At 36.8% G+C, this 15,142-nt stretch overlaps 1 protein-coding gene across 2 annotated transcripts; it reads left to right on the top strand.

Annotated features, from left to right (window-relative positions):
* Positions 1 to 1,281: 1,281 nt before the first annotated feature.
* On the top strand, positions 1,282 to 14,447 carry vill (villin-like). 2 transcript variants are annotated; one of them, XM_077509007.1, is made up of 20 exons: positions 1,282 to 1,320; positions 3,940 to 4,029; positions 4,153 to 4,227; positions 5,857 to 6,047; positions 6,263 to 6,371; positions 6,459 to 6,569; positions 7,735 to 7,940; positions 8,014 to 8,092; positions 8,175 to 8,273; positions 8,358 to 8,511; positions 9,757 to 9,857; positions 9,919 to 10,056; positions 10,132 to 10,290; positions 11,339 to 11,518; positions 11,597 to 11,742; positions 11,940 to 12,084; positions 12,150 to 12,338; positions 12,426 to 12,494; positions 13,601 to 13,828; positions 13,910 to 14,447. In XM_077509007.1, the coding sequence occupies exons 2-20, from the start codon at positions 3,955 to 3,957 to the stop codon at positions 14,021 to 14,023; spliced, it is 2,568 nt and encodes an 855-aa protein (XP_077365133.1). In that variant the 5' UTR covers positions 1,282 to 1,320; positions 3,940 to 3,954; the 3' UTR covers positions 14,024 to 14,447. The 2 variants fall into 2 exon arrangements, with proteins under 2 accessions (XP_077365133.1, XP_077365134.1); XM_077509008.1 differs by lacking the exon at positions 1,282 to 1,320 and adding an exon at positions 1,438 to 1,567.
* The last annotated feature ends 695 nt before the right edge of the window (positions 14,448 to 15,142 follow it).

Below are 15,142 nucleotides of genomic sequence, written 5' to 3'. Positions count from 1 at the left end.
TCATCAATTGACTAAGTGCAATTTCTGGAGAAATTGCGTAGGAATGCTGAAAGCTGAATGCGAAGATTTGAATGCATGTGGAATGCTTATGAAGTAAATTGAGAGATAAATTGTGAAATTATGACCTCCTGGTTACTGGACAATGCACTTTACTAGGGATGTACCGATATCAAAACATCACGATACGATCTTATCACGGTATGAAGATCACAATACGATAATTATCACGATATTGTGGGGAGGTTGGCGATATAAAAAAAGGTCACAATATTGTAACCAAAAAAAAAAAAAAAGAGCATACTAAAAAAAGATATTATGCTTTTGTGCATTACAGCAATGCTTATAAACAACCTACAATCTCTAATAACACTGAATATTGACACACTTACTTGCTAATGCAAGCACACATTGAGTTCCTCCACATATTGACTCGGTTTATATACATAGAAGGGCCAAAACATACCTTGTGAAAATTAAACTGCACTAAAAAAAAAAACTAGCCACCATAGGGTGCTAGAACTGCACAAATAGAACTTTTTCAACAGATGTGCTGCTTTTAATATCGTGACATGATGACGACGATATATTGTGGCAGTTTTAATATCACGATATGTGAAGTGGGCGTGGAAAGTGATGAAAGTTCAGTGTCTGCCCCATTAAAAATAAATGGGGAAAGGTTGATATTACAAGTTAAATTGTGGCAATACTGTAAGTAATGTGGAATCAGACGATATATATATACACCCCAGGAGGCATGAAATTTTTTAAGCTAGTTGAAATTTGAGCAGTGTAAATTGGAGGTATTATGCTGGAGTTGTTACGCGGCAAAAACGTGTGGAGAATAAAAATCACAATAACATATTTCCCACAATTACCAGGTGTCTGATACTGCTCAGTGGCACAGATGGTAAAGCACAATGTCCAGTAACCAGGAGATCATCATTTCATAATTTATCTCTCAATTTACTTCATAAGCATTTCACATGCATTCAAATCTCAGCATTTAGCTTTCAGCATTCCCACGCAATTTCCCCAGAAATTGCACTCTAGTCTAGTTATTATTATTATTATTACAGTTTGCGGGTATGTTCTTTTGTAAAGCTTGTATTTGCAGCACCTTTCCATGCAAGAATGACAGGGCAGGAAATTGCAGGTGTGTTCATGGAGTGGGCGTGGAAGTAAATACTCCCAACCCATGCATGGACACACACACACACATGAACACACATATACACACACATTGTGGCTTGCGCACAGCACAGGAGGTTCAGCCAGTGATTGTTTTTTTTTTCCAACCTGCGCAGCTCCGAAGACAGCAAGGTAGGTTTTCATTTGGTTATGTTGCAAATAATATACAGACGAGCTCATAATATTTTGTTGTGTACTAATAGAACTACATAGTGAGAATAATTGTGTTGATTTACGATTTAGATGACAGGTTTGTGTGGGTTAATTGAGACGGAACCAGTCCTTCTTGTCTGTTGGAAGAAAATTGATTTTTTTTTTTCTTTTTCTTTTTTTCAATGAGATCACTTTACAGTCCCAGCTGCTCTTCTTTTGTGCGAAGGTAAACACCACTTAATGAACGGCCACGCTATATTGTTGACATTACTTTTGTGGACGTACTCTACGTCGCTGGGAACGTCAAGTGGATAGTACTAAACAATACTGAATATACCGCCTATGCAAAGTGAAACAAATACATTGAAATATATTAATCATAATAATCATGTCAATAAATGTTGAATAATTAAAATCTAATCTTTCATATCGAAAAGGCATATCCTAGGAAGGGTGTGTCTGCTACTTATCAGTAGTTCAAAGTGTCTTTGCGGGTGTGTGTGAACAATGTTCAAGATATAAAAAGTCTACACCCCCCTTGTGACATGTCATATTTGGCACCAAGAGAAATCATTTCAAGACTTTTCCCGCCATTAATACGACCTATAAAAAAAAAAATCTAGACGGCAATTAAACCGAAACAATGTGGTTGCATAAATTTGCACACCCTCTTATAAGTGAGTATGTTTTGCAAATGGCAGTAAAAGCCTACTAGAACAGCTGAACTTTATTCGGGGTTAATCCGAGGTAAGTAGCGGTTATGTACAAACCCCGATTAAGTTTGAATGTGGCCAGTTAATTCGGAATGTAACCACACCCTAGTTCTAAGGGGGTGTGCACACTTTTGCAACCACATTACCTTAGTTAATTTTTACTTCCGTAGGTCACATTAATGGTAAGGGGAAACAAATGTTTTGAAATAATTTATATTGTCAGGGGTCTGTAGACTTCTTGTATCCACACCTTACAATTATGAGCAAATCAAGTCAGCATATCATATAACAGTTATGTTAATATTGGAAGAAAAGAAAAAAATACACGCTGGTATAGTAATATTGCAATAAAAAATAGTTATTAAGTAACTAATTTCAGTCTTTCGGCTTTGCTTCTTATCATTTCATTTCACTTGACGCCATTTCTGTTTTTTTATGACATGATAAGACAACAACACGTTATGATCCGTAATGAAGGCGTGTTTGACGCCACCTCACCCCCGCTTTTATGAGCGTGACGCAATAACGGCACATTTGCATTCCGACTTTGCATTGAGCTGGTTTGCTTATCGGCATCGCCGTCACCAGCGAGCCGAGCCGGGCGGTCATCGTGACGATGGGCGAGGGCGCGTCTTTGGCAGGACGCTATCGCTCGTCTTCATCTAAGCCATCTGTCTACGCCAGGGAATTATGATGATGATGATGATGATGATGATGATGATGATATTTCAAGCATAGAAAAAAAATTCACTTTTGCTAGTTCAAACACTCGCACAAGCACATTCTATGCAAAGAAGTAATATTCTACAAGTAGTATTACGATATTTACAGTATAATTACAACTTAAGTTTATTTTTTATCATAATACATCATTATTTATGTATAATTGCAGCTGTTTTTTTTGTAGCATCACACTTTAAGTACCTAAAATTCTGACTATACACTTGTAAGTGTATAGTTATGTATGTATGTATAGTTATAGTTTTTTTTTTTTTTTTTGTAAAGTTGTGGCTTTATTGTTTGTAATTTTGCAACAAAAAAAGTATTTTCACAACTGATAATTCCAACTAATCTCGTAATACAGCAGTGAAAATTCTGACTTTATTCTCTTCAAATAACAATTGTTTTTGCAATATCAAAAAATGCATCACCCTTAAAAACATCTAGTTAATTATTGTAATTTGCAGCATTATTTTAATTTTACGGCAAAATTAAGTTGTTGTTTTTTTAAAACATCTTCCTAACAGAAATTTCAAACTTTATTCTCAAGTTTGTTTGTTTTTTTTTCTTGAAATATGACAACTTTATTTCCAAATTTTTTTTTGTTACTTTATTCTTGTTGTATGATAGAAAAATAATTTGTGTATATGTACATACATTTTACAGCAATTTTTTGTTGTGGTTAACTTCACAACTGAAATTTGCAACGTTATTCCCCTTGAGTTTTTTCTTTCTTGAAATATCAAAACTTTATTGCCATAATATTTCAACTTTATTCTTGGTATATTATAGTAATTTGTGTATATAACAATTTTTACAGCAAAATTTGTACATTACCTAAAATATTTTTTTCTTTTTATCACAGCTTTTTTTTGTTATAAAACTAACTTTTTTTTTAGTAATGTTACATGTTCTTGTATATGACTGCATTATTTTTTTTTAAATACGTACTTTTTTTTGTGAAATATCTCTTGTCTCATTACAGTTCTTCTTAGAAAACTATTACAGCATAATTTTCATAAAATGACATCTTTATTCTGATAATACATTCAATTCGTCATTAAAAAAAACATCTTAAAACATTGCATTATTGTTATGATATTGCATAAATCCAACATATTGCATACTAAATGATGTGAGATGATCCTGCTTGTGTGCACTTCAGTCCACAGTTCACATTATGATGAATGAGGCCAATAAAGACGCGTTTCGGAGTGTCAACAGAAAAGCCGGCTTGCAGATATGGACCATTAACGTGAGTCATCCGTTAAAGCAAACATCAGTCTTCTTTCATATATTTGATGTGGGCTTTATAATGCGGCTTCACGTTCAGCGTTTCAAATTACAACTTTTACTTCTTCTTTTCAATGTTCAACAGAAGCTGCAGATGGTGCCCGTGCCGGCCCACAGTTTCGGCAACTTTTTTGAGGGCGATTGTTACATTGTTCTGCATGTGAGTATGCTAAAATTACGCTTTAGCATACACAGAAATTTGGCGCACAAAAAAAAAAAAGGGAAACATTTTAATCTCACATTTTCCTGGATTAGAAACCTCCTTTATCCAAATAGGTGGTGCAACCCCACTTCATTCAAACACAGCCTTAAAAAAAACAAAAAACAAAAAAAACACTAAAACTAACTGTCATGAAAACTATCACAAGGGCAAAAAAATAAATACAGTCAAACCTCGGTTTTCTAACATAATCCGTTCCAGAAGGCTGTTCTAAAAGCGATTTGTTCGAAATCCGAAACAATTTTTCCCATTATAATTAATGTAAATAATTTTAATCCGTTCCAAGTCTAAAAAAACTTTTCCACGTTTTTATTTTTTTATTTTATTTTTTTTTAACTATTTTACACCATAAACTGCACTGTATACTGTTTACCATAAATAGAAAAGGGTACAAATAGACACTGTTTTATTTAGATATCCTATCTAAAGTGATGAAAAAAACAAAATGCAATAGTTCTGCGCACTACTTTCCTCTTTTATTCACCAGCTTTACCACTTGCACTTGCTTTCTTTGGACCCATGATTAGGGGCTAATACACGATGCAAAACTATAAAAAGATTTGCGTAAATAACAATCAACAGATTCTGCTCCGAACGAACTTTGAACACGAATGTGCTACGGAGGAAGCATCCTGGGCATTCGAGTTAGCTTGGCTCCCGAGTGAGTCGCGTTCAGGTACGCTCGGCTTTTTTCAGTTTGGTTGAGAGACGAATTTTTGGACGAGTTCTGAGACGTAAAATTCTCGAATTTTCTGGTTGAAAACCGATTTGGTTGAGAACAGAAGCGTTCAAAAACCGAGGTTTGACTGTAAATAAAAAATAAAATATTCGGACAAACATTTTGATCTTGCGCACCACCCGAAGGGGAATCACATACCCATAGGGGCGCGCACCCCAAAACTCAATATTTCATCAATATGCATTATTTTTCATGGGAGTACAGAGTATGTGAACCCTCCATCAACTTCCCTAGAGGGGCTAGCGCATCCCCTTGAACCCCCCCAAAAAAGCCAAAGCAAAGCACTGGAAAATATCAACAATCTAACACACCCCCATGGATGTGTGCACCCAAGCCTTGGGGACTTTCTTGATGGGTGATAATTTCCCCCAAAAATATTAGGACAAATATTTTGATCTTGCGCTCCACCTGGAGGGGGATCACGCGGCCCTCGGGAAGCTTTTGGATCTTTGACAAGAGTGGTTGTTACATTGTGAGTATACTCAAAACCTTCATCCTAAGGAGAGTTGGCGCACCTCGCATCCCCGACACACCCGTTGAAAAAACAAAAAAAGTAACAATAATCTACAATCTATTTAGGGTGGGAAAACAATGTAAATGTGACTAGCATTTGAATCTCACACACTCTCAGGGGTGTGCAAACTACATCTTGGGTATATGTGAGTATAGTGGTGCACCTATTCAAAAATTTGAAAAAAGAAAAATCAAAACAAAGCTCAGGAAAAAGTCTCACTTAAATTGAATACACACAACAAACACATTTAATCTGACACACCCTCTGTGGTGCGCACATGGTAATTTGTGAATCCTTCTTGTGTTTGGTCCCTCAGATGAGTAAGAACTTGGGCGCAGCCGACATCCACTACTGGATCGGGAACACCTCGTCGCAAGATGAGCAGGGAGCGGCGGCCGTCTACGTCACCCAGCTGGACGAGCACCTGGGGGGTGCGCCGGTGCAGCACAGGGAGGTGCAGGGCTACGAGTCGCCACGTTTCAGGAGCTACTTCAAAAATGGCGTCATGTGAGTGACGAGGAAAGATTGGTTCTTTAGTCTTGCCTTAGCCGTTAAATGCTAGTCTAGCTAGCGTAATTTGCAGGAATTGTAACTTGTTGCCGGGTAAAATAATGAAACGGCGTTCATACACTTCTAATGTGGCCTCAACAAATGCGCCTCGTGTGTTTCATTTTATAGCATTTGAACTTTGCTTGGTGTGCTTGTTCTCTCTTCCCTCGCAGCTACAAAAAGGGGGGCGTGGCCTCCGGGTTTGACCAAGTGGACACCAACACTTACAACGTCCTGCGCCTGCTGCACGTCAAAGGGCGCAAACACGTCACAGCCACGGAGGTGCGCAAAAATAAATTTAGTGTGAAAGTTAAATTTCCTTTCAATATATATATTTTTTGTAAAAGAAGTGTTTGTATTTGTGTGCAGGTGGATGCGGCATGGAGCAGCTTTAACACAGGCGACATCTTCTTGCTGGACATGGGCAAAGTCATCGTGCAGTGGAATGGAGAGAAGAGCAACAGGCGAGAGAAGCTCAAGGTACACATATTCCATATTTGATCAAATACTCTCAGAAATGTTTTTTAAATTCAATATTTTTTTCCTGTATCCATCATATTGTCTAAATACCTGTAAATTACGTTTTGTACTCTTAATATCTCTTTGTTCTCTTAAATTACAACTTTATTCTTCTAAATTTTTTGCTAAATATTTTTTTAAGATTTTTTTTTTTTGACTGTCACACAAAACAGCTTTAATATTTTTTGTTAAATGTATTTTTGTTATGTTATGTTCATTTTCTTTTATGTATATTTGTGTCTTTTAGCCTTTTCCCAAAATAATTATTTGTTTTTATAAATTATTTTAATTTAAAGTTGGAAAATATTTAAATGTGTACAGTATTATTTTTTTAAATATTACAATATTTTTTATGTTCCATGTTTTATTTTTTCAATATATGTATACGTTCTTTATATTACCTGCATTTTTAATGATCAAATACAAAATATTTAATTAAAACTTAAAATTGCACCAAAATGGTAAAGCCCATCAAAATTTAAAAGATGCTTTTCCTTTTATTTTTATTAGAAAAAATCTTTTAAAAAATACATTTATATTTATATGTGACTAATTTTTCTTAAATAGATTTTATTTAATTATTAGGTTTTGTTAAAACATGTTCCCCATATATTTAAATTAAAAAAATAAAATAAATATTACAAATTCATTTTAGTTTGTATTATTTTGTTGTTTAAAAAAATATTTTATTGCATCATTTTATTAAAAATCCCAAACATTCATTTTTTTTTTGGGGGGGGGGGTATTTTTCTCTATCATGTCTAAGCCCCCCAAGTTTTTTTTCTAAATGAAAAAAAAAAGCAAAACCCAAAACAAATGTATACATTATTCTAATATAACATGTGTAATTATGTATTCTAATTTGTGCTTCATCAATGTTATTTTTTTTACTTTATATTAGTGTTTTCTATTTACACTGTACTTATATATATATATATATATATATATATATATATATATATATATATATATATATATATATATATAATTTCAAACTATTTGCCACATCCATTTTATTCTGTCATACCAACAATCTAATATATTGTAATAGAAAATAATAAATAACAAAATGTCAATTTAACATGTTTAGACAAACTTTTTTTTTTTTTTTTTTAATGTTTCCCAGGCCACCTTGCTGGCTCAGGACATCCGTGACCGCGAGCGAGGCGGCCGTGCTCAGATCGGCGTGGTGGAGGGCGCGGACGAGCGCGACTCGCCAGAGTTGATGAAAAGCATGACGGCGGCGCTGGGCCAGAGGAGCGGCGCCATCAAGGCCGCCGTCCCCGACGACGACTCGCGCCGGCCGCTCAACGCCGCCGTCAGGCTCTATCAGTAAGGACTGTTGTATTGTTTTTATTTTGTTTTACTTCCTAACACTACTGCTATTGATACTGCTTTTCCTCAGTGTTTATGACGTCAGTGGCAATCTGGTGGTTCAAGAAGTGGCCACGCAGCCTCTCACCCAAGACCTCCTTAAGTCCTCTGTAAAAACTCTATAAAAAAAAAAAAAAAAATAAATTCTAGTCTGGTTGCTCGTGTTTATATTTCATTTTATCTATCTTCCAGGACTGCTACATCTTGGACAACGGCGGCTCCAGTGTGATGGTGTGGAAAGGAAAACACGCCTCCAAGGAAGAAAGGCGGGGCGCTCTGAACCGGGCGGTGGTGAGTGACGTGTGCGCCGAATGTTAATCATTCATAAAAAAAAATATAATCATAAAGCTTGTGTTTGTTCTGGCTTTGTATCAGGGTTACATCAAGGCCAAGAACTACCCGGCGAGCACCAGTGTGGAAGTGATGTGCGAGGGCGGCGAGTCGGCCATGTTCAAGCATCTGTTCAAGGAGTGGAGGGACAAGAATCAAACGCAGGGCTTGGGCACCACCCACACTGTTGGCAAAATAGGTAGGGGAGACCGGAGCTAGTTGTATCACGGGTAGGTTGTCACATTGCAATTTTTTTCTCCACCAGAGGGCGCAATGAAAAAGTGGAATACTAGTTTTCTTCGAATAAATGGTCAGGGGTCGTGTACCGTCTGAGAAGAGAATAGCACATTGTGAGCTGACATGAGTGCCAGTTATGTGTTTTGCACAACCCAAAGTAACAATTTTCAACTTCATATTTTTTTTAAACAGGCGTCATATGAAGGCAAATTCTAGCAGCCAAATATGTGGACTCATTAGAGGAGAGATTCAGACATCTTGTCATGCCTCAGTCACTGCTCTGTTTTAAGCTAACTAAGTATTAGCCAACATGATAGTTTGGGGCAACTTGTCTCAGTCATTTTGGGGTTTGTTGTCACATATGCAAAGAATGGGCCAATGAAAAATGCACTTCTGTCAACTCTGTTTACGTATGCCAGAATTGTCTGAGTCTGAAGAGTGAGGAATTTAGTTTGCTAGGTTTTGTTTCATTGTTTAAAAATGGATTTTCCAGTTGTTATAACTGCAGTCTGCTCATATGTCAGGACTGATTTAACTTTCATAATGAACCATCCATCCATTGCTTTATTTTTTGAAATTCAATTTAATCTCAAAATTTCCAGTATAAGAGAAGCAAATCAGGCATTTGAGGCTGAGAGCTATGACCTATATGCCAGCAGTTCCTAAGGACTATAATGTATTTTATAATATTTTATGTTAACGTTTGCTCAATGACTATTGTAAATTTTCAAGATCAATGATAAACAATTTCTCTGGCTGGAAAAGCAAACGAAAAAACAAAGCAAAACATTTTGTCCTTGTTTTATTAGTTGCAAAATCCAATGTGACATCTTACCCCATATAGTGTGACAACTTACCCCATATAGTGTGACAACTTACCCCATATAGTGTGACAACTTACCCCATATAGTGTGACAACTTACCCCATATAGTGTGACAACTTACCCATTGGTGGGGCAACATGTCACATGTTCACTCCCTCTATTTGATGGCTTATAACGCTCACTGACACAAAGTATGAAAATAACATGAATACAAAAAAAAATTACCCAAAACTTTGGCCTTTGTTTATATATGATATATTGATTCCAAGCAATATATAAAAGTATAAAAAGTGATACAACTAGCCCCGGTCTCCCCTAAATGTCAAAGATAGTGGAGGTGATACTTGACATAAGATGTTTACCCAATTCGTTGTGCCCTCCAGCAAAGGTGGACCAAGTGAAGTTTGACGTGATGGAGCTGCACGCCCGTCCCGAGCTGGCGGCGCAGCAGCGCATGGTGGACGACGCGTCGGGAGACGTCAAGGTGGAAGAAAATTTCAATTCAATGTGATCGGTTAGAAATAATTCACGCATATGATGGTCAGGTGTGGCGCATCGAGAATTTGGAGCTGGCGGAGGTCAACCCGAGGACGTACGGACAGTTCTACGGCGGGGACTGTTACCTGGTGATGTACACGTATCGCGTTTCAAACCGGGAGCAGCACATTCTCTACATGTGGCAGGTTTGGTTTGTTTTTACATCAAATACAAAATACTGTTTTTTGTTGGTTGCACTGAAGTTATTTGTGACCCGGCAGGGACGTCACGCCACCAAAGACGAGGTGACGGCTTGCGCCTATCAGGCCGTGAACTTGGACGGCAAGTACAACGGGGCCCCCGTGCAGGTCCGAGTGGTCATGGGAAAGGAGCCCCGGCATTTCCTGGCTATTTTCAAAGGAAGACTGATCATCTTTGAGGTGCGCCTTATCTCCCCGGAATTCATTTTTGGCAGCAGTGAAAAGTAACAAAAAAAAATGCTTCGTTGAATCATTTCATCTACCACTACTAGATCACTTCTACATAATAATTGTATGAATTAAATGTTAACATTTTTATTTATTATAAAAAAAATGCTAAAATGATTACAATTTAATGAAAATAAATGTAATTAAAAAGTTCATTAAGCAAATTCAATGAAATTGATAATAGTAATAATTAAAATAATACTAATCATCATCATCATGTTAATCATATTTAACAAAATACTTTAAAAATGTAAATCTCTTTAAGAAATGAAAGTCAAATGAATTGATGAATACAATACAATAAAATAATATGAAATGGAAAAATGGAGACTACACAATCTAAAAAACCCCTAAAAAAATAAAATATAATAAAATAACCAAGTACTTTTTAAATCAATAAGACAAAAACATAATAAAAAAAAAGTAAGAAATATGATAAAATAAATCTAAATTTGTAAAATATTGTAAATTAAAAATATACAAGCAAAACAGTACGTAAAAATAATTAACAAGTACTTTTTAATAAATAAAACAGACAAATATAAAAAAATAATAAATTAATAAATACAAATACAGAAAATATTGCAATATAAAAAACAATAGCTGAAAAAAGAAAAAATATTAAGTATTTTTTTAAGTAAGCAAAAATAAAACATAAATATAATAAAATAAAATGAAAAATATCGAAATTTTAAATAAAAAAATATAATCTACAAGTAATTAAAAATTGTATGCATATAAATTAAACAAAAAATAAAATTAAAATAAATTACAATAAAGTGGTGGAATAGTTTTTTATTTTATTTTTATTTTTTTTTGCCACCTATTCAAGAGGCTGTAGGTTCCAATATTGTCCCAGATCATCCTGCGTAATATTTACATGTTCTTCCTCCTCGGGTTTATCCATACATCCAATTTGTTCCAAAAATGTGTCACTCAAATCACTCCTAATGGATGCCTCCCCCCAACCACAGTTGATAAAATAAATACTATTGTGTAGGGTGGTACCGGTCGACCCGGCGTTGTCAGCCCCGTGGGCGGAGCCAGACTCTTCCAGGTTCGGGGTACCAATGAGCTAAACACCAAAGCCACCGAAGTTCAGGCCAGGGCGTCGTCCCTCAATAGCAACGATGTCTTCCTGCTCAAGACCGACCACTCGTGCTACCTGTGGTACGGAAAGGTCAGCAGCGTTACGCCGACGTCGTTTTTTCATCAACCAACATGATTTGATTTCAATGTTGCGTCTTTCTGTATCCAGGGCTGCAACGGCGACGAGAGGGTGATGGGCAAAGCCATTTCTGATGTGCTCTCCAAGCAGGATAAGCAGGTGGTGATGGAGGGTCAGGAACCTGCTGAATTCTGGGTAGCCCTCGGGGGGAAGTCCTCCTATGCCAATGACAAAAGGTAAACACACAGGCAAGAAAAAAGGCTAACTTTGCTCAATTGCGGCATTTTCACTTAGGGGTATAGTCACTTTTGTTGCCTGAGGGAGTTGTTGTTGAGGGAGCAATACATTCACACATTTGTATATAAGCTTCTGAACACCTTTTGGAAAAAAGAAAAAGAAAATCACAATTGCATCACAACCATATTTCTTCCAGTCTCCAGAGGGAGGAGCCTCTTCACAGCCCTCGCCTGTTTGAATGCTCCAATCAGACGGGTCAATTTCGGATGACCGAGGTGGCCGACTTTGCGCAGAGCGACCTGGACGAGGAGGACGTCATGCTGCTGGACACCTGGGAGGAGGTGACCAGCCACAGATGACATCATTGGACGTGATGTATTGTTCAAAACAATATGAATCTCCTCAGATATTCCTGTGGGTGGGAAACTCCGCCAACCAATCAGAGACCAAGGAGGCGTGGAACTGCGCCCGCGAGTACTTGCGCACCCACCCGGCGGGCCGTGACCAGGACACGCCCCTCATCTCCATCAAACAGGGCTTCGAGCCCCCCACGTTCACCGGATGGTTTAACGCTTGGGACCCCCACAAGTGGAGCGTGAGTCAACGAGAAATGTCATCATGGAGCCAAAAAAAAATAAAAAACGACATGTTGGTAGTTGGCTCACTTGGAATTTGTTAACAGGCGGGGAAGTCCTACGAGGAGCTGAAGAAAGAGCTGAATAGCGACGCATCGTTCGCTCAGATTAATATTGTAAGTTGATTGATCAACGGCAGTATTTGGTACATTTTAACATCAGAATTCAAAACGGAATGTTCCACTACTTACAAGGTGTTTTTGTCACAAGTTCTATGATACCATACAAGCTGAGATTTTAATTGTTAAAAAATACCAATGAGCTATTTCGTTCATTATTTTATTTTTTTTTACACATGAACACAACATAAAACAAAAAAAAAGAAGACATTTAAACATCCCAGCAACCCAAAAAATAGTCAAATGTTCTGCCAATAATTCATAATTTTTGTCAGTTATTTTATTCGTTATATATTATATTGTGTTATCAGAATTTTATTTGACCAAATATGGTATTTTGCATCAGCCTAAAAAAAAAAAAAAAAAAAAAATCCATATCAATAGTGCTCTAGTTTTTCAACTATGTTGAATTGAGAAGAGGAGCTTAATTTAGTCTGGCCATAGCCTTGTCTAGTAGGAATAAAAATGTACTTTGCTGCCATCTTGTGGCATCTACAGGCAATTAGAAACTGTTTTGGGTCGACATTAATTTGCAGATTATTCACCTTTTATGGCAGTTTATCTACAATATCTCATTTCTATGTCACTAAAGAAGGAAAATGTTTTTTTTATCTATATATTACGAAATATATTTTTTATATATATTTATAAAACATTTGTCTTGCGAAAACAATACGATACATTTTATGATACCATGTTATGATAATTGCTATATTAGAGGAAAAACATCTAGAGGACATCATATCTATCAAAGTCAATGAATCATACAACAATGAACCGTACAACACATGAGAACATTTGACCAACGATATCAATTATATCACAATTCCGCCATTGTGCAATAATTGCTGTTTCGTGACCATATGCAAATAAGGAAGGTAATCGTTTTTAATAAGAATAGTTCTCTCACAAAAACAATGCCATGCATGTCAATATTTCCAACAATTTTCCACTAAATAACAAATAAATAAATCATCAAGGCATTTTAGCCAGAACATGCTAACTTGTATTAGCATATTTGCATATTTTTGTTACAAAAATAAAAAATCTTATTTCAAAACAAACATATTTTCTCCTAATATTTCCTCTCGTATTCCTCACAGGACCTAAACAAAACCACTTTGAATCCGGGTGGCTACCGGGCCCCCGGAGGCCCCATGAGCCCCCCTCCATTCTACGGGAGCCATTTTGGGGACTCGTCCCACCACGCCACCAGCCCGACTACATCTCGCCCGTCCACTACGGCATTGGGAAAGCACGTGGCCCCCGAGCTCCTCATCAACAAGTCGGCCTCGGAGCTCCCTCCGGGCGTGGACCCCTGCTACAAAGAGGTCAGGGGTCAAATACAAATATTGGTTGCGCAGTCGAGAGGCAGCGCAAGTGATCTCTAACGTCCGTCTTCTCAATTTCAGAACTTCCTGTCGGACGCCGACTTTGAGACGCTGCTCGGCGTGGACCGCTTAGAATTCCAGCGCCTGGCCATGTGGCGGCAGAAGGAGCTGAAAAAGAAGGCGGGGCTTTTTTAATGACAAGTTAGAGCCAGTTTGAAAAATATTTTTTCCTGAACCACTCACTGGCAACAGCCATAAAGTCATTGCAGATAAGTTACACTGCAATTAACAGGGGTGTGCAAAATGGGGCGGTTCAGTAATTTTTGTTGTATTAATTATTTTTCTAAAAGTAAACATGTATTTACAGTAAGCTCCCCACTACTTGAAAAATCACCAATAATTGACTGAATTATTATTATTATTATTATTATTATTATTATTATTATCATCATCATCAAAACAATTTTACGTATTTTGCATCCACATTTGTTTTTTTTTGTTTTTTTAAACCTAATTTACGATTGTCCATTTTAGAAGTCAAATATTTGCCCACCCATGGGTTAAGGAAAGAAGTAGGACCACAAAAGCTCAATCTTACAGCATGTTGAGAATTGTAATCCTATTCATATATATATATATATATATATATATATATATATATATATATATATATATATATATATATATATATAATAACTAAGTATTGCTAACCAAAACATCAGCACCTCAACAGCCCTTGAGCAATAATGTGTTGATAGCTACTGCCACCAGGGATAATGTATTTTTTGTAAAATCACAGCTAGTAGATGAAATTATGGCCCATACCAGATGACATCAAACTCCCTTGCTAACCAAAACAGCAGCATCTAAACAATCAGATTAATTTGGTGTTAATATTCAGGAGAACTAATCCATGTATGAGTGCCATCATTTTGGAAAATCATGAGTAGCAACAGTAATTCTGACTGATTCTAGAGGTTATTGTATTGAACTCCCTTGCGAACCAAAACAGCAGCACCGAACTGTCCCACCGTATAATTAAATTGCAGAGTTGTAAAGGAGTTTGTCTGCACTGTACTAAAGATGATGGCCGCTGACACATTGCTGCGGAGCCCTTTTGCTAACACTGTTGCTAACCAAATAAGTGGCACCTAAACAACTGTGGCCATATTATGTTGATGTACTGTAATGTAATAAATAATCATGGGAAAAAATACACAGGAAGTAACTGGAATTACTTGAGTTTATGTATGAAATTCTTGACGTGCAGCTAGCTAAACTCATTTGTTGCTAACCAAAGCAGCAGCACTTAAG

This window comes from Festucalex cinctus, chromosome 20 (assembly GCF_051991245.1).
Source record: "Festucalex cinctus isolate MCC-2025b chromosome 20, RoL_Fcin_1.0, whole genome shotgun sequence".
In the NCBI taxonomy this organism is placed as follows: domain Eukaryota; kingdom Metazoa; phylum Chordata; class Actinopteri; order Syngnathiformes; family Syngnathidae; genus Festucalex; species Festucalex cinctus.
This window is presented reverse-complemented; position numbering and strand designations above follow the sequence as displayed.